The sequence below is a fragment of the Pseudorasbora parva genome, chromosome 9 (assembly GCF_024679245.1).
Source record: "Pseudorasbora parva isolate DD20220531a chromosome 9, ASM2467924v1, whole genome shotgun sequence".
NCBI classification, from domain to species: Eukaryota; Metazoa; Chordata; class Actinopteri; order Cypriniformes; family Gobionidae; genus Pseudorasbora; species Pseudorasbora parva.
The window spans coordinates 43,645,499-43,669,774 of NC_090180.1; the positions used below are offsets into that span (position 1 = coordinate 43,645,499).

The window sequence follows — 24,276 nt, forward strand, 5'->3', positions numbered from 1 at the left end:
CGAGATCTTTTTTGCACACACACGAGTTGACTGAATCATTCAAATAGGTTTTGTGAACAGGATCAAGCCAATTCATTTAAAAGTTCTGATTTGTTCTCATTTCACTATTTTGCTGTCCCGTTCCATGTTTTGTTGTGAAAAATTCATACGGTATGTCAGGCAAACTTATCTAACATAAAATGAATGTAACTAATACAACACCAAATTTACTACAGCCTACCTTCTCTACTGTATGTAATCATACATAAATGCCTTTTTTTTTTGTTGCAAACTATTTAGTTCATATCAAATTAATATTAAATTAAAAATCACAGTGGCTCATCATAATCATACTTATTTATTGGTAGTTTTTTTTTTAATATTAAAGCTTTGGAGAAATGCTGTTGAAAGTGTATCTGACCGAGTACCAAAACACACTGCCAGCCAATCAGAAGTTAGGGGTGGCACTATCAAGACAGGGGTGTGATCATTTTGGGTAGGGGCTTGTTTTGGTGATTTTGAGCAACAGCAGTGTTTCTCAGAAATCGCTTGCTGCATCTTTAAATGCATCATATATTGAGCTGCTTTATTTTTTTTGTTAACTGCTATGAAATAAATCACAATTTTAAACTGTGTAAACTGCAATCAAAAACAACCCTCATAAAATATGAAAAATATAAAATATAAACCGTAAATTTGGTTTGATGTTGAAGATCGACATTTCACGTAGTGACTCCACAGCATCAGAAATACATACAGAAACTTTTAATTATTTTATTTAACACACATTTAAAAAAGTGAACCACACTATACAAATGGTTTTCAGGTAGCAGGTAACAATGCAGAGTACACGTCTACAAACCCTTCCAACTCGTTCCTTCTGGGGATGTGCTGCTAAAATTGCACCTTTTTCCTAAATGATTTCCTTTCTTCTCTTAAAACATTTCTGAAGCCCCTATTTGCTAAGATTTCAATGCATCTTTGTTCATTTTCTTACTTCATTTAAACGCTGATAGGCAATAGCATGCTTAATGTGTAGGGTTTATTTCTGATTGGGTTTTTAAAACCTGCAATGTTTTATTTTGCGAGATTAAAGCTCAAGGTCTCTGTTTGTATGTACATTTTGAATGCAGTCTGTCCATATGCAGGGCAACAGTAAAGTCTATCTCTCGCACATAACATTCACTGACGTGCACACGCACTCCTCTTCTGTTAGTCCTTTTCCTTTTTAATCTCTCACATTATCCCATCAACACAGGCCGAACATCAAGAGGAATGATATTTATTTCCCGAGAACTTAAAAAAAGTGAGAGTGAGAGAGAGAGAGACAGACAGTAAAGACATGGAGGAGTGAAGAAATGTTTAGGCCAAGTAGCTGTAGGTGTCCTTCTCTCCATCCACCCGCTCCAGATATTCCTTCTCTATGAGAATGTCAATGCACTTCTGCAAAAGATAAGAGAGCCAAAGTAAATAAGAGTATCATTCTGTGCCGATACACATTTCTGTTAACCAGACTAGATTTGTGGAAGAGGAAAAGCTGACCTTGATGACGGGGACTCTGGGTTTAAACCGCGACGAGAGCTGGTTCAGAACCTCCGCCAGAAGCTGTTGATGCTTCAGAACCTTCCTCATCTTCATGATTCTCACTATGGCCGCCTGCACAAAAGGGAAACACATCTCAAGTTGGCACGCGGCTCTAATCATGCAACATTATAATACTTGGTCTGTTTTTGCAGCACACTTTTGGAATACCCAAAATACCTACTACTATTGTCAGAAATTGTGATCCTGTATCCCACAATGCAAATCTGACTTTAGTTCTTGTACTTCAAGTTTATTTCAACACAATTTACTCGCACTTATGAAAAAGTCGTTGTGGTGAGAAAATAAACGTTACCTTTTGTTCTTTTTATTCCAGGTCTAACACGTAGAATATATACAGAAATTTAATAACGTTATCAACCACTTCAATCTACACTGCATAAATTATAAATTAAATATAGATTAATCCTAATTAAAGCTACAAAAGGTTTTCAGTCGTGTAGTGAGTGATTTTCTCTTTTTCTTTTGTTCTTTGATTATCCTTAATGACAGCTCACATCAGGTTTATTAGGCTGCTGTCACTAAGACCTGCCGCACATGACGCAGTAAGACCTCCGTTCATCATCGGAACAGTTTAAGATATTTTATATTTTAGTCCCAGAGCAGAATGCAGTCTATGCACACTTTACTGCCCATGTCCAGAAAGGGAATAAAAACATCATCAAAGTAGTCCATATGTGACGTCAGTTGGTGGATTAGAGTCTCTTGAAGCATCGAAAATACATTTTGGTATTGATCAATCGATCAATGATTCCGGTCGCCAATGTCACATGATTTCAGCAGTTTGACGTGATACAAACTGCTGAAATCACGTGACATTGGCGATCCGAATTTTTAACCCGATTTTAAAATGAGTGCTTTGACATTTATAATACATACACTCAAGTGTCTTGTCCGCCCCCAGAGATGACAAGACATTCACTGCTCAATTTTTAATAAGCAGGGGAAATTCCCAACTTTAAACGAATAACCTTTTCCCTGCTCAGGATGTTTGTGTTGTAAAAATGTACAGGGAGAGTTCAGATATGCCAGCAGCCATATCACCCTGTAGCCCAAGACTGGTTTCCCACTGAAGCTAAGCAGGGCTCAGCCTGGTCAGTACCTGGATGGGAAACCAACTGGGAAAACTAGGTTGCTTGCTGCTGATAGAGGTGTTAGTGAGGCCAGCAGGGGGTGCTCACCCTGTGGTCTGTGTGGGTCCTAACGCCCCAGTATAGTGATGGGGACACTATACTGTCAATGAGCACCGTCTTTCGGCTGAGATGTTAAACCGAGGTCTCGACTCTCTGTGGTCGTTAAAGGGGGTCGAATGCTGTTTCATGCATACTGAGCTTTTTACACCTTTAAAGACTTGGATTCCCATCCTAAACATAGACAAAGTTTCAAAAACTAATGTTGGACGTTTGATGGAGTATTTCTGTGTTAAAAATACTCCTTCCGGTTTCTCACAAGTTTCGGCGAGATTTTTTCGAGTATGGGTCTACTTGACGTTAAATAGATCGGAAGGTCCTTGTATGAATACCTGAATCAAGAGTTTCCTGTCCTCTTCAATGTTTTTATGGGTTGTTTCCTGTTCCTGTTTCTGCTCCGTCTTCATTGGCACATTTATGTTCACTCGCAGTTTTTTACTGCAAAGAAAAAGCATCAGCCATTAATATTCATAAATGCATTTCGATTATTCTCTGCATGATTTCAAAAGCACAAAACGTAAAACACTAATTATAGGTTCGTGGCTGTTGTTTGCAAGATGAGATGCAATGAGAGGACCTACTTTTTATAGCCCAGGAAGAGTTTTATGAGAGTATCGGGTTTGAATTCCACCTCATCCACGTTTGCGTTCTCGTCCTCTAAAACCTGCATAGACTGATGATTACAACTGGAAATATACTACTATAAGAAATATTAGCTTGTTTTGAAGTCATCATGAAATGGCATTCAAAACCCATTGGACATATTTAAAATGACTTTTATCAGAAACTCCAATGAAAACTCATAAAAAGTTTAAATAAATAAATAAATATAAGAAATGGGCAAATTCTGATTTCATGTTGACTTCTAAATGCATTTTTGAGTCAAGTCCAAAAACTTACCAGCAACTTGGATTTCAATAATATTTGCAAAACCTGCACCAATATGTCCTAAAGAAATATGAAAAATCTGTTAATGCACCAAATAAAACGTATGACTGATATCTGGGTTAGGTTTTAGGTTTATTGTACCAAGTCCTCTTTTGTTTACTTACTATTTTGATCTGCGTGCTGTCCGTCAGCTGCTGGACTGTATAAATGTCTTCTGTGTTATACTGCAGTAGAATGGCCATCTGGAACGTAGATGCCTGCATGGACACACAAATATTTTGATGAATATTTACACAACTTTTTTAATGCAATCATTTAATCCCACAGATGAACAAAGTACACTATTACACAAAGACTACACAAACAACTCAGTTAGCAAATTTACACTACAGTTTAAACCTTTAAAAAAAAAAAAGAAAAAAAAGAAATTAATACTTTTAGCAAGGATGCATTTAATTGATCAAAAGTGACAATAACAGTATTGTTGATTATTAATGTTAGCATCTGTGGCAAAAACTGAATTACAAAAATACAACAGTTACATATATACACATACATACAATAAAAAAAATAAGCAAAATGCCGCAATTAATATTATACAAGATATTTAAAATGAACATATGATTAAAACATCCTTTTCTGGTCAAACCTAAAAAGTTTTCTACTAGCATTAAAAGTGGGCAAGTCCAATAAAATATGTTTAATGGTCTTACAAAACATACATAAAGATGAGTCTTTGCTTTTAAGCAAAAATGTCAATATTATATGACATATGGTGAACCACTTTATCAAAGTCTGCTTGAGATTTCAGAATGGATTTCATGTAGTTTGTACACATATCCGACTCTTTTTGCCACTTATTTAATATATAATGTTTGACAGTGGATCTACGTTGTGATGGAGGAATTTTCAAAAGTGACAGTAATAATGTTTAAGAAAGTATATTTCAAATAAAGGCTGTTTTTTGGCCTTTCCATTCAAATTATTGCCATTTCCATAAAGATATTAAGCACCACACTGTTTTTAACTTATAAGAAACGATAATAAGAAATGGTTCTTGAGCAGAAAATCATCACATCAGAATGATTTCTAAAGGATCATGTGACACTGAAGACTGGAGTAATGATGTTGAAAATTCAGCTTTGATCACAGGAATAAGTTACATTTGAAAATAGAATTAAATCAAAAAAAAATTATTTTATATTTCAATATTTTTTCACAGAATGCATGTTTTTACTGTATTTTTGATCAAATAAATGCATCTTGGTGAGCATAAGAGACTTCTTTCAAAAACATAAACAACAACCCCAGACTTTTGAATGGTAGTGTACTGCATTCAAGTCACACATATGGTGTCATACCTGTAAGGTGTAGCGGTTTTTGAAGCAGTTGGTGACCAGTTCTCCTTTGGACAGGTGGTAAAGCCAGGTGAGCTTGCGGCCACTGTGTCTGCTGGCATAGAAGGCTGTGAACCTTTGGTAGCTCCTCTCCAACTGCGTCAGAAGAGACAGATAATGGATTTAGGAAAACCATGTAAAGACCAAGAACAAGTGATTTACATTCAAGCACATTTGTTTTATTACCTCAGACGGCAGAGCAAAAGTGCAGGACTGCTGAAAAGGCCATGATCCCGAGCTCAACACCTGGATGCTGAAGTCCACTAGAAAACAACACACCATTCATAATCACAAATGACAGTATTTCACACCACAGCAGAACAGACAGAAGCTTATCCTTACAGTCAAGAGGCTCGGAGTTTGTGAGGTGCTTCTTGAACTGTTCGTTGAGGTCTTTGCTGACTCCAATGTCCTGGAACATGCGCTGGAGTTTCGATGTGTATTCAAAGCCACACGCTTGCTAAACATGACAAACAAAACAGTGTTAGACACCAACACTGACAAGGACATGTGCAGTGATCTACAATGACACCACTAGGGTTTAGCAAGTCCATTTAGATGAGTGTTGGTACTGTTAAAGTTGCAGTCTGTCACCAGTTATTATTGCAGTTATTTGTGGCATTATCATTTTTACACGGGTTGTGCATCGGTTGGCTTCTCATCGCGGATGAATCTAATGTTTTGAGGAGTTTGTGTGTCTGTCAGTCTCCGCACCCATGTGGATACTATCCGGTTGTTAAGGCTGACGTCATGCGGCAGCGCTTCTGGGTCCAAACCATAGACTGTAAAAAAATATGGACGTAGTGTCTGTGACGTCACCCATAGGATTCTGATAAGCCGTTCTGAAGCTTAAAGTAGGGGCGAGCTGGGCGTTGCCATCTTGTGAGCGAGTCAACGCGTGTCACTCCCGGATAACAGAAAATGGGCAAAAAGGCGGGATGTGCGCGGAGCTGAGGTGACGCAATAACTATAGACGGCGGATAAATGGCTATCCACTTGTAACCACGCCCTTAATTATGCAGAACCTTAAGGCTTTATATAACGGAAACGAATGAGTTATAAAAAAATTCACCCCCCTCAGAGTTGTCATGAAGATCAAAATTAGCCTTATAAGCCAAAACCACAATTTGTACCAGGCTGTAAACATGTTTTTTTCTGCTTTAAAGTTGAGAATTTTAACATGGGGCTCAATGAGATTCTGCTCCCTTCTGGAGCCTGTCCATAGTGGCCAGTTGAGGAATTGCAGTTTACATTCCTTCCGTATTGGCTTCAAGAGAGATCGCGGGAGGTTGCCGCTTGGTCCAAACGCTCTATCTAACACCACAAGAAAAACTACAAACGGTGCTAATATACACAATGTGGTGTAATACTACAAAAAAGTTATTATAATAACATTTTTCTCCATACCAAAATTCCAGATGGCCAGACAGTGATTCATCTTTTATAAATCGTTAAAATATTAATGTCTGTAACGCTGTGACCATAGTGAATGTTGTGTAGACTGTAAGTATTTAAAATGTGTAACTTTTTTAAATGTTTAATGTTTAATATGAAAAAAATAGCGCTCATAAACGGCCGTCAATGGCATTCTCAAGTGAAACGAGTTGAGGCTTGGACCCAGAAACGGCGTTCCTTACGTCATGACTTAACAAGCAGATACTTCAGAATCACAGATTCTAGGTCTTGGAAGTATGACCAAAATAAGAATTTTTCCAGGAAAATGTCACGTCTGCCAATTTTTTTCTGACCAGCTAAAAAAAAAAATAAAGCATATTACAATAAATTGTGTTGACAAAGGTGATTAAATCTAACGACCACTTAGCTCATATCACAGCAAACTCAGCAAATTCAGGGCTCGACATTAAGCATGTTCATGGCGTTGTCCTTCGGACAAGTAAAATCGGTCATTCACTTGTCCGAGTAAAAAAATTGCTTGTCTGGAAAAAAGTTAGATTTGTGTGTGTGTGTGTGTGTGTGTTGTAAATATAACTTGTTCTTAAGCAATATTCTCACCAGTGTTCAATCAGCTATGACATATTTTAAATCTGCATATTTGTGATATTTTTACCTTTTGTAAAGGGCATTTTCCCCCTAATTGTATTAAATATAGGCTATGCTTCAGGTTTCATATTATATTCTTAAATTATACATTACATTAAAATGAGACACTATAGGGCTGTTACCAATCAAAAATTACAACTGCATTAAATAATGTTGAAAAGTATATGAAACTACGCATTCCAGTAGGTGGCAGCAGGTGAGTCTTAATGAGTCATTGAGTCATTAATTCGAACAATTCATTCAAACGAGCATCACGTCATGTGCACTTCGGTTAGAGGTCGACCGATTCATCGTTTTTGCCGATTAATCGGCACCGATAGCTGATTGGTGGAACAATCGGTATCGGCAAAAATCAAAACCTAGTTTTTCCGGTTTGTGTCCATTGCGGGAGCGGCTGAGAACGGTGCTGTCATTACACAGTAGCCTACGAGAGCTCTGAGAAGGGTCTGTGGCATTATATAGCACAAGAGCTAAATAAAAAGATATCACTGACGTTGTTTATAACACGTGAGGCTGCGCTTCACGGAAAGCACACGCTGCACAGAGCGCGCTGACACATCTGATGCGCGTTTAAAACACTGACAGGGAAACATTATGAATACAGAACACGTTGCCAAATCATTATAATGCATTATCAGGGAAAGAACAGCAGTATGTATGTACTTTGTCGTCAAGGCTGACACTAACATTAGCAGTAACGTTACCTCAAGCAGTTAAAACGGTGATGTGACAAACCAGACTGTATGGTCATGCATCCGACAGAAATATAAATAAATCAGAAACGCATTCGATATAAATAATTTTTTTGTTATTTTGATTAGAAAACCGTCAAGTGTTCTAAAAAAGCAAACAGTTTAGATTTATAATGGAGTTATAACAATATAATACAATATTATTCAATTTTTAACATTAATTAAGGTTAATAAATGCTGTAGAAGTATTATTCATTGTTAGTTTTATCTGTTAACCTTTTTATGCAATAAGAACTAACATGAATGATTAAGGTACAATTATATTGCGCAAATATTAATACATGCTGTAAAATGTATATTGTATAATGCATTTAGTGTTTTACTTAGTGTTATGTTTTATCCAGTATCTATTTTAAAAACTATCGGTCGATTAATTGGTTATCGGCAAGTGTGGTCCAACCTAGTTATCGGTAAAATCCATCGGTCGACCTCTACTTTCGGACTTGTGGACTTACAATGGCCATTGTATGCGTGATTCTGTTAAGTCCACAAGACCGTAGGGTGTCCCATTCATCATTTAAAGCGGCTGCTATGAGCCCTTGAAGTGCACTTCAGCTGAGCCCGCAAGTTTGTGAGTTACGGACTTCTACCTGGCAGTCAAAGCGGCATTACGTCGTGAATGTGCGGACTCAGAGGAAGGCCGTGAGGGTTTAGGATGCCATTTGGGACAGGGCAGCAGTCGTTTATGAATTGGTCATTTAATCTTTGATTCAACCGATTCATTCATTTCATATCTTCAGTTGCTTGGAATCTTTGTTTGGAACTATTTTCGCTGCAGAAAAAAAGAAAAAACACCCAATATTGCATCTAAAATGACAATGTTAATTAAATGTTTATGGAGCCGTCATATGAAATCAGTGTCATTTTCAATCGGGAAGGTATTCAGGAAAACAGCACATTTGGTTGTGTGATGCTGTTTAAATGTATTATATGTTATAAATATAAAAACTTCACATTTTGAATGTTTACCACAATTTCTCTGTGTGAGCAGAGCTCATTTGTTTTGATTCCTCCTCGAGATGCATCAACAGATTGTTGTCAGCGTCAGTTCATAACAATACATTATCCATATCTACTATCAATTACCACTTACACTAAATTAATGCAGTCATTCTTGCATTTTGATGATTCGTTAGTTATTTTTTTGTTATTGGCGTTTTTATCAGGCTCTTGTCCGTCGGGCAAGTAAAATTCTCTTTCACTTGTCCATTCAAGAAATCCACAAGCAGATAAGCGTTAATGTGGAGCCCTGAAATTATTATTATTGTCCATGTTAACAACATCAGCATTGCGTGAATGTGTATTAAGTGTATTAGCGTTACCTCTAAATTTATATAACAATCCGCCATCAAAATGATAACTTTAATTATTCCACCTGCTGTGAGAAAAGGCTATAAATGATCAGCTACTTGCAGCATCCTCACACACTATTAACCGGACTCCTCCTCTATGTTTACAGACGTGACGTAATGACGCAAAGACAAAGCTACCAGTATCACTCAAAATATATAACTCATTATTAATCATTGTTATATGTTTTTTTAGATAAAAAAAGACCAATACTTGAACTAAAATTAAATTAAACTATAATATTAAAATAGCACTGCTTTGGATAAAAGCATTAAAGAGTAAATTCCTTGGGAAAACAGTGCTGCCCAAGTAGTACAATACAATAAAAACTTTTCAATAAATAAACAATAAAGAATAATATTTACTCATGAATTACTTGCAATATTAAGATTTTAACAATATAACAAACTTTTTTTAACTACATTTAAATAAAGTAACCAGCATTGGTATTAATTTAAACCTTCTTATGACACAAATTAATTGTTGAATCAGACAATGAAGTGATTAATTGAAACAGACAGCTTGAACTGATCATGGAAAAGTTCCAACTATGAATCAAAGAACAAGAATACAACATAGCATCTGACGCTGATTTAGGATATTTAAGCTTTATGGACCATTTTAACAGATGTTTGTATTTTTGTAAGCTGTGGATGAACTGTTGGACCTTTAGTTTGGAGATCATGCTGGCTTCCGCGTCATCGCTGGCACTGTTCTGATGGACCAGACGCTTGGCCAGCATCTTCGCATAGAACTTCTGGAACACGTCCTTGTCCTCAATGTACTTGAACACCACCATCTACAAATGAGGAAAAAGGTCAATACAGACAAAACAGAGACATTATGCAAAAATCTTCCTCATAAAAGTGCTGTGCAAATTGATTTGGCAAACACAAATCATCTGATAACAAAACGGACCACTTGATTCAGAGTGTCTTCAAGTTCAGCCTCTTCTGGGTTTTTGGAGCTGCAATATCAGACAGAGGTTCAATTAGATACAGCACAGTGATCAATAAACATTTACAGTGCATTAACATTCAGAGAAACCCAAACACACACCTCTTCTTGAGCAGAGAGTCGCAGTATCTGGCCAGTAGTTCAGGGGATTTGCTGGAGGACTGAACCATCTTGGTAACAGCATTATTATTGATAAAGCGCCCACAAGCCTGAATACAGACAAAATACATGCTTGAAGACTTTGAATATCCAAAAGCTATTAGCAAAATATAGTCCTAACGAGGGGCTTCATTTCTATATGCACAAAATTATGGATGGGTTAGTTTTGAGATTTACCCATTTAAGGCCCTGATATACTTCAAGTGAACTCAAACAACAAACAGATGTGCTTATGCTCTCAAACACTCCCGCCTTCAAAACTCTTTCAAACACTTCCGTATGCTTTCAAACGCTCCTGCGTGTTGATCATTGAATCCAATCACAGACATATTTAATGAGAGCGTGAGCACAATGGCCAGTGAGAGGCGTTTACGATTATAGCTCAACAGCGCTCAAAGCATCACCTTTTTAAATTTCAGTACTGAATTGGTATAGCAGTCGGTACGTTTGACAACACTAATCTGTTGTATAAAGTGCTACATGAAAATGTATCACATGAAAAAAAATGTGAAAAAATGAAAGAAAAAAAACCACATGAGTGGAGTACCAAATGCTGAGCTTGTGCAAACATCCACATTGCTATGATCAGATGCTTCCTTAAAAATATAGTACATGATTTCTGAGAAACGCTGTTTTAAGTGGATGGGACCGAGCAACACAACAATCTTGTAGCCAATCAGCAGAAGGGGGCATATCATTTCATGGTGGGGGGAGGAGAGTGAGCCAATCAGCAGTGGGGGAGTGTCCACTCATGATGGGGGGAGGAGAGAGAGTGAGCCAATCAGCAGTAAGTGGTGATTGGAGGGAGAGAACAAGATTTGAAGAAAGACTGTAGAAAGAGAGATGGCTGAGAGACATTATAAAAGAGGTCAGAGGAATATCACTGGAAAAAGAAGGGTTATGATCAGAAAATAGCTTTAGGACCCGAGTTAATATTAGAAAAGATTTCAAGCTCTAAAGAGACCCAAGTGAGAAGGCCTGAAAAGGGATGCCGAGGTTGCGTCGTTTCTGCTCCATACGTGAGTAACATTGGGTTTGCTGTTCCACAGAACCAAGATATGCCGTTGTTTTAATGTCAGCTCTAGTTGAGTGTCATTGTTTGTCTTGAGCTGCTGGCAACTAACAACCAAATCTTGCTTGTATATACTCCTGTGTACTGAATGTAAAAAAAAAAAAAGTCTTGTCATTCATTCGTCTTTGCTTTTTTTGTGTGTGCATTATTCTGCTTTGCTTCCGCTATGACAAAGACATTCACTCTTGCATTGCATGTTCATGAATTTGTAGGGCAGAACACAGAAGTGTGTTTATTTGGGTTGATTTCAAATATCAACAGTGCTTCTCACTTATTGCACCTTTAACTGCTCGTTTTCTCAGCGCTGCCATTTTTGCTGTTTATTTTGTAATTGAAAGGAAAGTGTGCAGCACATATTTACATGCTCGTCAGCATCAACATTTACTAACAGTATAGAACTGAAAATAACGAAAAATAATTTTGCTGTGAGTATTTTGGGGAAAATAGGATCTAAAGAGCAGTCTGTAGAGAACAGGAATTCAGATACTAGTCCATTGACGTCCATAAACTTCACCCCTATTAGGAGGTTAAACTAAATTCCTATGAATTGACTAAATAGAACTAAAAGGATGGTCTTACCTTGTCAAGAGCAGCCACAAAACCAGCATCATTGTTGAATGCGGACATCACCAAGGCATTGTATTTCTTGTGGACGTCCAAAATGGTCTGGACATACATTTTGGGGTCCTTTAATAAAATGGAGGAAAAAAAAAAAATCACAGCAGTTGACTTGTCAGCTTTAAGATCAGGTCTAAAGCATGATGGTTGGCGTTTTAACATGCCAGATTCCTTGGCTATTTTCATGCTGAGTAAAAAGTTAAAATACTATCAAAGCACAATCTGAACACAGGTCTTGACAGTTAAAAACTCTTCTAAAATGTTTACTAGGAGTAGGATAATTAAACCAGAACAATATAACAAAACATGTTTAAGAGATACTTGTGTGTCTAATGCATGATGATCTCTGCTTCAGATGGCATAATGTACATTGCAAACAAAGCTCCATACAAACTCACATTGAGAGCAGCCTCCCCACATTTCTCGATGGCTGCCAAGCCTTGGTTATAAATGTGCGTTTCCAAAAGTTTCTTCAGTTCTCCCAATCCATCTGTGATCCGTGACACAAGATTGTACATGCGCCCAAGATCTACAGAGAGAGAAAGAATTAATTACATAAATTATTATGGACTTTAATCTGAAGAACTCGTGTACCATCAAGTTTTCAATATGGTTCACACCTTCATTTTTGTCTGCGTCCAGAAGGTTCTGGAACTCTGTGTGGAAGATCTCCAGGTGTTTCTCGATGAGAACCTGCTCACATTTCCTGGCCAGCTCATCCTGTGTGCTCTCATGGAGGTAGACCTGCACCCTCCTCTGCTCCTCCAGCAAACGAGCCTCGGCCTACAACACATACAGTTCAACATTTCAGTTTCACAATACAGCCAAATAAAGTAAGCTGGCCGATACCAATTCTTTTTGTATGTGTGACCTGCCCATAGCGTTTTTTGCAGATTCTGATTTTATTTCAAAGAACGGTAATTGACAGCATATGCAGCATATAGCAACAGCATATGCAAACAAATATCTACTTTTCAGCAATGCAAAATTGTTTTAAAAAACAAGTAAAAAGACAGTAATAAAATAAAAGCAAATTTGAAACAGCACAAACAAATGCAATAGAATAAAGAGACAGATTAAATAAACAACTGATTAAATTAATTACTTTTACGACGAGATCATTCATTGTGATGTGTAATTTGTTAAGGTGCTTGTATTTTATTTTATAGGCACTAGAACGCTTGTTTTTCAGTGCAAATGCAATTCTTGCATTCTTACTTTCACATTTAAATGATTTCATGAGGTTAACTTGTACTTCGGAACCATTGTGTGGAACTTTTAGTATGGATGTTTCTTTTATGAGAATGTTTTACTCCTGTTTTATTGAATCTGTCTTAAGTTTCTCTATTATTTGCTGGTATGGTAATTTGAATGTTAGGAATAGGAGTAAGTTGAATAGTATTGTTAAAATGTGTAGTAAGATCATCGGGACTGATATAAGGACCGTTAAACAAATTTATGATTATAGGGTGACTAGGAAGGCACAGTTAGTCCATTCAGATGTTACCCACCCATTATGTAATGAATTTCAAATGCTTCCATCGGGTCGGAGATTTAAACTTCCCCTGTGTAAATCTAATAGACATAAAAACTCCTTTATACCTGCTGCTATTGCTTTTCTTAATGATTTGTTATGAATGTGTGTTATTATACTGTGTTGCTATACAAACATGTATGTATGCTGCTATCTGCACAAGATTTGCCTTTTGGGACAATAAAGTTATAAAGTATTGTGTGGGGGTGGGACAAGACCCCCCCACTTTTTACGACCTATGATATCGGACCCACTCACTTTTCTCATCTTTAATTCAGCACATCTGCTTACTTACCCCTAACCAATAAACAAAAAGCCTTTCCTATCTAATATGTGATGAGAAAAGAGTAGAGTGAGTTCGGCAAAAGGCGGATTCAAACCTCGAATAAAGTTGCGTAAAAAACGTAATGCCATGCGTCTTATCCCTACACTGTTGCGGCTTTAAATTGTTTAGTGATTTCTGTGTCTTGCCCAACCAGATGTTTAGTAAACAACGCAGTATATTTGTACTTAATATAAATGGCACCTACTCAAGTAAAAATGTTCTGAGAGGACCCACCCACATTTTTTTTTGCTTCCGACACCCATGGTTATACCCTACTTGTGGTCAGTCTGCCAATCAACATGCTTGTTTGCTTTGCGGGCCCTTTAAATACAAAAATTTTAAACAAAAAATTGTTATGCTCTCGCCAGTGGCTGTGTGAACGCAGTTAGCTCTGCTCTCTGAATTGGTCTGTTTTCACTTTGAATATTGAGAGAGTACTTTGATTATGGTTACACTTAAGACTAAAAAAAAAAAAAAAAAAAAATTATATATATATATATATATATATTGTTATTTACACTGTTTTTGTTTCTATGTTCAATTTGTAGAAACCAGTTCATTTAGTTTGTCACACACAGCCTTAGCCAGAAGTTCTGGAAGCTCATGATTCATGTACAGTGAGGTTTGAAGAGACTCGTGTGAAATCATACAGGAGAGAAGCTTGAGAACTTGAGTATTGTTGTCTCTCAATGCTTTTTGTAATTCATACTCAGAAAGTAGAACTGAATTGACATTCATCAAGACGAGTTGAAACAGGAAAAGTAGCCTGCAGGAGAATTTTTAGATGTCATTGAGGATTTCTTAAAAATACTGTGCAAAAATCTTGTCTCGTTCTTGTCTTGTGAGCCAAGTGTCTCATCACATCCCTACTAATATTACATTAACACGTACATTATACTGTATAATAGCAATACAATAGCACTAATACAATAGTAGGCCTAATATATTTCTGTCAAAAGTTAAACCAAACTTTTATTTTGACTGGTTGCCGTGAATATCTTTTAAGTTTCTACATGTATATGATATGAGTTTCTCTCAATTTAAACTGTAAATGTTCATGAAGTGACTCTGGAGATGAAGTTCATGTCATCATATACCGTATTTTCCGGACTATAAGTCGCTCCGGAGTATAAGTCGCATCAGTCAAAAAATGCGTCATGATGAGGAAAAAAACATATAAGTCGCTCTGGACTATAAGTCGCATTAGGGCAGACCGGGAACCCGCTCGCGTGCACTCGCTCGTGCCCGCTTCACTGCATAACCCGAGCAGAAGAAAGAAAGTTTGAAGTGAGTGAGAAAATTGTAAGGGACTGGCGAAAAGCAGAGGTTACTGTGATGAAGAAGAAAAAGAAATCTACTTGCGGACTGTAAGCAAGATGGCCAGAGCTGAAGGAACGAGTCCACAGATGCTTGAACTCTCTGCCGGGAGAGGCTCAGCCGCGCGAGACGAACGCTGTGTGAATCGTTCTCCGCTGCATATTTTACTACATGCTGTTGTATTTTGCAGAATAAGATTTGCTTTATGGGGGCATTTTGTTTGTGTTCAGTCTTTCTAAGTTGTTGTCTTTAAGTAAATATTAGGCTACAGGAGCAGCATAGAGCGCATTCTCGCGGCTATATGTTTATTCTTGTCAGTCAGAATGAATTAAATTTGATATATAAGTCGCACCTGACTATAAGTCGCAGGACCAGCCAAACTATGAAAAAAAGTGTGACTTATTGTCCGGAAAATACGGTAGTAACACTGCGAGTGTCACGTGTGCTTTGTATGTGTTATAAACTAATTTCGGTGATCAGTATTCGCATGTCTGCACGATTCATTCATAGAGACACGCAGAACATGTAGGATTCATATTCAAATATACTAAAGTGCAAGAAGACTAGTCTTCACAGACACTAGCCCATATCGCAATGTAATTTATTTACTGACCTGCTTTTGATTTATTCAGAATTATCCAAAATTGGTCAAATTCCGTGGCATTTTACGTTATACAGTAAATTCAGATATGACTTGATTCCGTCTGCGTTTCGGCATTGTGGGAATCTTGGCGCCCTGACTTATGTGCGCTCCACTTATATAGTGGAGGTACGGTTTTGGTGTGAGCTAGAAACCTGTGTGAATTAGTCAAATTATGCGCAACGCAAGCACTATTTAACCAGAGGGAATGAAACAAGTGAGTGAGAGGACCAGGATGTGTTCAGACCAAAAGTAGAGTGAGTAAGAACAGCTGATGTTATTGCATGTGCCGCTGGCAACAAAACAACCAGCTCAGAATCTGTTACAACATGACAGAGAGAAAAAAACAAATTCTGTCAGATTCTGGTCCATGGCAAGTCGATACCTATCTAATAATAAAAAGACATCTTTCAACTTAAAAAAAAAAGGAAAAAAAAGGAATAAATCCCCTATTATCAAAAAATCATATCAAAATGCACAATACTGTAATATTCATAAGTCACGAGATGGAGGGTGTCCAAATCTAGTCCACTGGTACTTCCTAAATAAGTTTATTAAAGGGATAGTTCAGTCAAAAATGAAAATAGTCATCACTTACCATCAAGATTTTTCAAAAAGATGATACAACATTTACACAACAAAATAATTGCAAATATATTGCATATACAGTCCAGTCCTTCTTGTCACCAACTAGACATTTCACTGCACAAGCATTTCTATGAGTCACCTTTTTTATTTTTATGTTAAGCTATTTGTGCCTCACCTTCTTCATGTACTCAGTAACTGGATTCTGTTGCAGGAACTCTGTGCTTTCCCTTGTGTAAAACCGTTCGGTGTCGGCCAGGAACTGAGTCTCAAAGTATTCCTTGTAGACTGACAGAGTCGGACCTTTAGCGAAGGCATCGTCCTCATTGAGACCCAACTCCACTGAAACGGAAAGAATCATGAACTGAACAACATTTCGAAAAACATCCTTTATCAGAGACTTAAACAAAAAAAGCAATCATTCTATAATGAGGAAAATTAGGGCTGCAACAACTTATCAAATCAAATAGATTATTATCGATAATGAAAATAACCAGCAATAAATATAATAATCGCTTAGTCGCATTGTGCTTTGAGACCATCAGACACGTCATTTAACAGTAGTGAATGACACATTTTTCATTTTTTTCTATGGAAAAATCGTATATGGAAACTGCAGGAGAGTTGCTGCAGGAAATGTACAATCCAAGCTGTCCTAAACATGAGAATGCTTTATGAGCAATTCAAACTAAAGCATAAGAATTTACAGTGTTTGACAGAAAAGTGTGCTGTTTAATGCCTTTAACACACATTTTCCTCAATGTATAAGTTACATTCTATGGTTGCATCCTCATCTGGAAATGTTAGAAAGTCCAGCGAGCATTTACATTTAGCATATTCTGGTCTTGTTAACCTTCAAAGAACAAACGCTGGTGGGTGCACGCGCATCAAACAGGTGGAAAGTAGTAGAAATATAGTGCAATAGTAGTGCAATATTTCTGAGTAAAATACACTTTTAAACTCAAACACTTTTTTTTTTAATTAAGTGTAGGTTTAAAATTTTACATGTAAAAAGTAATCATATTTATGAGAGCAGTAACAGACGAGTGAAAGAGTGTTCTTCATGCCTCACAAAAACAAACATTTTGTGCTTTTGTTTGTTTATCAAGTTTAATTTGGTCATTTTAATTTCTGCTTTAAAATAGTAAGCAATCAGTTGACTTTAGGTTTAGAATGTAAAGTTTGTATTTGAAACCTTTTTTGTTTAAAACGTACAGCATAGCCTACATCGATACATTCACCATATTTGTTTTCCTAGGCCTTATATTACACACTGTTTGGAGGACAGCATTGGGCAGGATGTAGAATAACATTGTTTAAAATAATGCATAAAAAAATTCATCCTTTATTTGATTCTGATTAATTGGAAAAATAATCATCAGATTAATCAAAAGCGTTAGTTGCAGCCCTATTGTAAACGATGTCGCACCATAGGACTGGACCACTCCACTGATGAGTCTCGTGTTGATGGTTTCTCCATTCCTCTCCTTCTCAATCAGCTTCAATACTGCATTTGTGACCTAAGAATGAAGGTACCAGATTTAAATTTTATTAGAGTTAAGCACTTTTCCTAATATGACCTGTTGCCCGTTTTCAATCTTACCTGCTTATTCAGTGGCCGAAACAAACATTCCCTCCACGTCACCAGAGCGAGCTGGAAAAACATCCCCCCACACGCACACAAAACATTCACAAGACATACATATTATGACATGACCACAAATGGATTGAAACTGTGCTGTAATGCAGAAGAAAAGCACTCACAGAGTAGATTTCATAGATCCCTTTCCGGCCCTCGTCGCACTCCCGGCGCACCCAGTGGCGGTTGAGATAAGCACAGATCCCATTGAGCACTTTACTGGAAAACCTGTAATCCTCCCACTGCTGCGTGTAGAACTTCAGAACGCTCTCGTCCATCAAATCCTCTCCATCCTGAGGGCAACAGTCAAATTAGGGCTGTAGAGCGATTACTTTTAAAAATCTAATTACATGATGTGCGATTGATGGAAGTCATTATTGTGTTAGATAAGTAAAGCATCAAACAGACTTTACAAAAAATACCTTTAGAAATAATAATTTTGCATGATTTAACACAGAATTTATTACACCAACATTTTTAGGCTACAACAGCCATGATATTTTTTCAGAATCTGCATCTGAATTGATATTTAGATAGATGTATTTTCTAGTGCTGTCAAAACTATTAATCGTGGTTAAAGAGTTAATTCGCCCAAAAATGAGCCCATGATTTACTCAAATCATCCTAGGTGTATATGACAATCTTCTTTCAGACGAATACAATCCGAGTTATATTAAAAAAGTCCTGGCTCTTCCAAGCTTTGTAATGGCAGTGAATTGTTGTTTCGTTTTTGAAGTCCATAAAAGTGCATCTATCCATAATAAAATTACTCCACACGGCTCCAGGGGTTAATAAAGGCCTTCTGAAGCGAAGTGTGTGTGTAAGAAAAATACCCATATTTAAAACTTTATAAAGTAAAAAAAACTAGCTTCTGCCAATTGGCAGAGCCTGTTAATCAGCTGTGGCGTACAACACAGTCACTCCCACTAGGCACTTCGGCAGGTTGAACTTTATAGTATTCTTCTCAAAAGGCATCTGTTATAACCGTGTTGCACATTCTCTTGCACTTATGAATGCAATCTCTAATAAGAGGCATTCAGATTATCCGGAGTTTTGTTTAGAGTGAATATTAAATAGTGTTTTTTAAGGATTCTTTTAAGTGAACTATTGTTGTAACTGGCCTATAGGTTCTTCTCAAAGCATCTACTTTTTAGGACAAAATGTTAATGGCACTTAAAGCGGGGGTGAAACACTCAGTTTCAGTCAATCTCATGTCAATCTTGAGTACCTATAGAGTAGTATTGCATCCTTCATATCTCTGAAAAGTCTTTAGTTTTATTATATTTATAAAAGAAATATGGGCTGTACAGAGTCTTTCCGGAAAAAAACGAGCGCCTGGAGGCGTATCGTGTGGGCGGAGCTAAAGAATGACGAATGCGCAAAGCGGTGACGTCCTCAAGCGTGGAGAAACCCATGGCTATCTCAGCTAATAGATATGATCCAGAATCAAATCTGAGGCAGAAATAAATTGAACAGGAGAAACGGCAACATCAGGATGTCCGTCTCTGTGGTATGTACTGTATTTAGTGACCTCTCCACATTTCTGTGTCTTTACTCTCAGTTTATGAGGACATGATTCGGTTTATGGACTATTGTATGTGACTAGACCTTAGAAGTAGCAAGCAAAACTGTTTTGCACGTCAGACTAGTGTAACTTTATACAGAACAACAATGGAGTAACCGTTAGCGCATTTGAATGACGAAGCACGCGATCGTGTCGTTTACTGAAGTTTACTCACGCGACGATAGCCAACAGCACAGACATTTGGAGCAGTTTTACTCACCGGCTGCTTCCACAGCAGGACCGAACCTTTATCGCTGGGACCGCTCCGTCAAAAACACACTTCTTTGGTATGATTTGGTGAAGTCCTGTGACAGCAGTGGCGTGTAAATCCACTTTGAGACGCGACTGAAACAATGTTGTGAAGCTTCCCGTCATTTCTGCGTTCAAATCGGTTCAAATGCAGCGCTGCCTTCCCAGAATGCTGTGCTGAAGCGTTGAAGTCGCTCGACGTCAACAATAGGAATAAAGTGGAGCACGGCGCGCCACATAAGTGTTCACGGACGACTGGATCTGCACCTGAGAGAGTGTTTATGGGCGTGCATTTCCTCTCTCGCTCTAGTCACGCGCGCGCGCCCTACCGGGAGAAGAGCCCGTATGGCCCATACAAGGACCTTCCGTTCTATTAACGTCAAGTAGACCCATACTCGAAAAAAACTCGCCGAAACTTGTGAGAAACCGGAAGGAGTATTTTTAACACAGAAATACTCCATCAAACGTCCAACATTAGTTTTTGAAACTTTGTCTATGTTTAGGATGGGAATCCAAGTCTTTAACAGTGTAAAAAGCTCAGTATGCATGAAACAGCATTTCACCCCCCCTTTAACCAATATTTTTCTCTTAGAGGAATTGGAGGCTTTTTGTAGACACATCATTAAATAAATATGGGTAATAATCATCATCTAGACTTCATTTTAACAGTCATAAACAACTGTTTTGAACACATCTGCCCAGTGAATAGAAACATAACTGGATCTTTTGGGCAAAATGCTGTGAATTTGTTTCACAAATAAACAAATTTCAACACTGGTTATAACAGGAAAAGCATCAAATCAGCATATTAGAATGATTTCTGAAGGATCATGTGAAACTGAAGACTAATGACTAATGATGCTGAAAAATCAGATTTTATGTCACAGGAATAAATGACATTTGAAATAAGTAATAAAAAAAATGTTGTAATAATATAACTATATTAATCAAATAAATACAGCATTGCTATTAAATAAATCTGACCAACCGCAGTATGTTGAATGGTAGTTTATCTGACCCATACAAAACAAAACATCTCCTCATAATGTACCTTTAGTAAGTTTGTAAGGTAATTCTTCAGAAATTCCTTCAATCTCTTGTAGAGTTCCAGCCCCACGAACTGAGCTCCGCCGGGCGTCGGGGTCTTCTTCGAAGGTTTGGATGGGGGGGCACCAGGACCGCGGGGGGGGCGGATTCGACTGATGCACACTAGTGCAATAATTATACACGTGACTGAAAAACAAGGGTTAAGGGCACAACAGAGAATGGACGAAGTTCTGGAACAAACTAGAAATGACGTTAAATTGCAACCGAGGATACGTGTAGAGCTCCATGTAGCGTGACTTGGCCATGCTCTGGCGGGTGTACACCTGCTGTATCCCCGCCCGCAGATCATCCCAGATCTGGTCCAGCCCGATCTGCTTCAGACCATGAGGGGTCTGGGTCCGGTTAGCCGACATCCTCTCTTCCTCTCGGCCCTGCCGCTGCGAGTCTGACGCTCCTCCTGCTGTGTGATTGGTTCTTGTGCCTGTCACTCAAGAGCTACTCCTCCATAGGGTCAAGCGGTGAGAGAGGATGAAGAGGGTCGGACCCTCAGGGAACAGCGACAGACAGGAAAGAAACCTGCGAGGAACACGAAAAAGAGATACACAGTGCGTTGGAATCCCGTACAATTAAATACATTTCAGCAAACGAGTCTCTTGAGTAGCTTGTGTCCAAAAATCAGACAAAAACTATCAGCAACCTGCAAGCAGATGAAGAATCTGCTGCTATATCTCAAAAAAACACAGCAGCAGTTTTTCCTGGGATAAACATTCCTTGTATGGAATCTACTGTTCATTATATCCTGGGGTTCCCTTCTTGTATCCATGGCAACAACTCAAGGAACAGAATATATTCCACTAGGAGCGCTGAGATTCAGCCGGTGCTGTAACCAAGCAAATTAACAGCGTTGTGCCATTAGATCAGGACTTACAGTGCAGAACGCCACACCTGTGGGACAACAGGACATCTGGACTCAATTATTTTTAATAACTTAATTACAAAACCAGACCAAAACAGACGAACGTGGTGATCAAATTATACATCCGCTCTAATTGTTTTTGGAGCACAAACATAATAGATTATACATATAATTGATAATATATTAACTATAATATATCAATACTAATAGATTACCTTTTTTATTATTTCATCTATTAGACATAAAGGCCTAATAGAAAGAAAAAAAAATTACTACCCCCCAAAAAATTACCCAATTGCAATTTTTGCAAAAATAATAATAAAATAAATTACTCGTTCATAAGTGTCTATAATATTTCAAAAAATATTACAGACATCTATTAAATTAATTTACTATAGATATTATAGATACAATTGTAAGAAATAATTGTTTATTGTATATATAAATGATTATTATATATATAATAGATTATATAATCTATTATAATAATCATTAATATATACAATAAACAATTATTTCTTACAATTTAACTTTTATATCTATAGTATATATATATTTAAATGATTAATTTGTGAAAAATGGGCATTACAATTTTAAATTACCGTTCATGAAAAAACAATAGAAGTAATCATAATTATATACAATAAACACATATTTTATCTATTATACATTATATATTTAAATTGTGTGTACATCATATATATATATATATATATATATATATATATATATATATAATAGATATAATAGAATAATAATAATCAATACACAAAATTTTCTCTATTATATCTATTTTTAATTTTGCAATAACCAGTGCATGAAAAAAAACGATAGAATTATATATATACAGCAATTATTACCTGTTCATCAAACAAACAAAAAAGCGACAAGAATCTTTGTTCTGTCCTGATTTTCCATCTCTCAACACTTCTGATCACTGCTAAACTCATCTGATTCCTGATCTCTCCACACCTCTGCGGAAACTATAACAACCCCCTCATGTGACTGACCCTCGTCTCCTGGTGTTTTCGAGACCCTGTTTACACTGAAAGTGCGCGACATGTCAAAACTGGAGAGCTGGCTTCATTTCAATGCGAAAGATCGAGTTTTGTCGGTCGCCCGTAGTGCATCATGTACAACCACATCAGCAGAGCCAGTGAGGGCGATTCACTTGCTTCCAATTACCGCTGTGCTCGTGCTTTAAAATCATTCTGGTGTTTCAGTATACAGGTCACTCCTTCCATCCAAAAACATCCCACAGAATTAAAAGTTGCTTAAGTTAAATGTGTGTGCTCCTGGGAAATACAATCTGACTAAAGAGGCCTCGCCTCAAAACACACCACATATACTTTGTAAACACGCAGAGATTCGTTAATAACAGTCAGGAGAAGATAAGCACGCAATGCAGTAGTAATTATGATATAAGTTTATTAATTTTTGCCTATAACTGTGTGTGTTTGTGTTCAGGATTAAAGCTAAAGCTAACTGCTAATCTCGCGCTCTTACCATCATCCAGAAAGAACGACAAACGTACACATGAATCTCCAACACCACTCCGGAACCTGATTAACAATATCCCCTTTTATATATGAGACGCGTATGTGGCGATCTTTCTTTATACTTGAAAATAAAAAGAACAACGCTGAAACAACGAACACAGAAAAAAACTCCGTCAGCGCGTGCTCACGGAAACACTGTCCCCCCGGAAACACAGACAAACTCCGTCAGCGTGCGCGCCGCTCGAAACTAGCGGCTGTGCTCGAAGGTTCCGCGCTAGTTTTGTGTCATACCAATTAACGTTACGCGATAATAATTTTATATGAATAACTGATTATCACGGACCTTGACCGTACATATGGCACACATGTCCTGTCTTTGCGGAGTAGTTAAAATCTCACTTGACAGACGAACTCAAATAGACCTCTGAACCCAAATGAAAAAAGAAAAAAAAATACTATAGTATATTATAGTAAAATTACTCTAGTAAGTAGGCCTACTATAGTGTTTTTGAACCATACTATAGTAAAGATACACTGCAAATTGTAGTATATTGTAGTATATTATAGCATTAATTTATGCCACAGCATAGGCTACCTGTACTACGCTAAAAATACTAGGCTATAGCATAGGCTACTCAATAAAATTGTGGCAACAGATTACAAGCAATATTATTAATTAAATGCAACAAATAAGAATTGAGTTAGAATTAATACAATTAATTCCTTAAAAGTCAACCCTTTAAAATAAGTAACTGGAAATAGCACACAAATTACAGCTGAAGAAGAAACAACAAGAACTACAACTGACTTCAGCCACGGCTTTAGATGAAATCAACTGAAAAGAAATTACATCTCTCTTTACAAACAGCAGAAAACTGACTTTAAAAAACTGACTTTATTTCTGTCATTTGTCTACAGTTCTTGTTGAGAAATAAC

At 37.3% G+C, this 24,276-nt stretch overlaps 1 protein-coding gene across 1 annotated transcript; it reads right to left on the reverse strand.

Annotated features, from left to right (window-relative positions):
• Positions 1-739: 739 nt before the first annotated feature.
• On the reverse strand, positions 740-23,588 carry cul1a (cullin 1a). The gene is given in 23 exon segments (XM_067452741.1): positions 740-1,422; positions 1,522-1,635; positions 3,104-3,209; positions 3,353-3,435; positions 3,672-3,719; positions 3,824-3,916; positions 5,021-5,152; positions 5,243-5,319; positions 5,399-5,516; positions 9,887-10,018; positions 10,138-10,186; positions 10,279-10,385; positions 11,987-12,094; positions 12,424-12,554; positions 12,646-12,808; positions 16,605-16,768; positions 17,856-17,946; positions 18,030-18,080; positions 18,191-18,358; positions 20,930-21,067; positions 21,069-21,111; positions 21,199-21,501; positions 23,348-23,588. Coding segments are annotated over 22 exon segments (2,337 nt in total). The 5' UTR covers positions 21,339-21,501; positions 23,348-23,588; the 3' UTR covers positions 740-1,341.
• Positions 23,589-24,276: the final 688 nt, after the last annotated feature.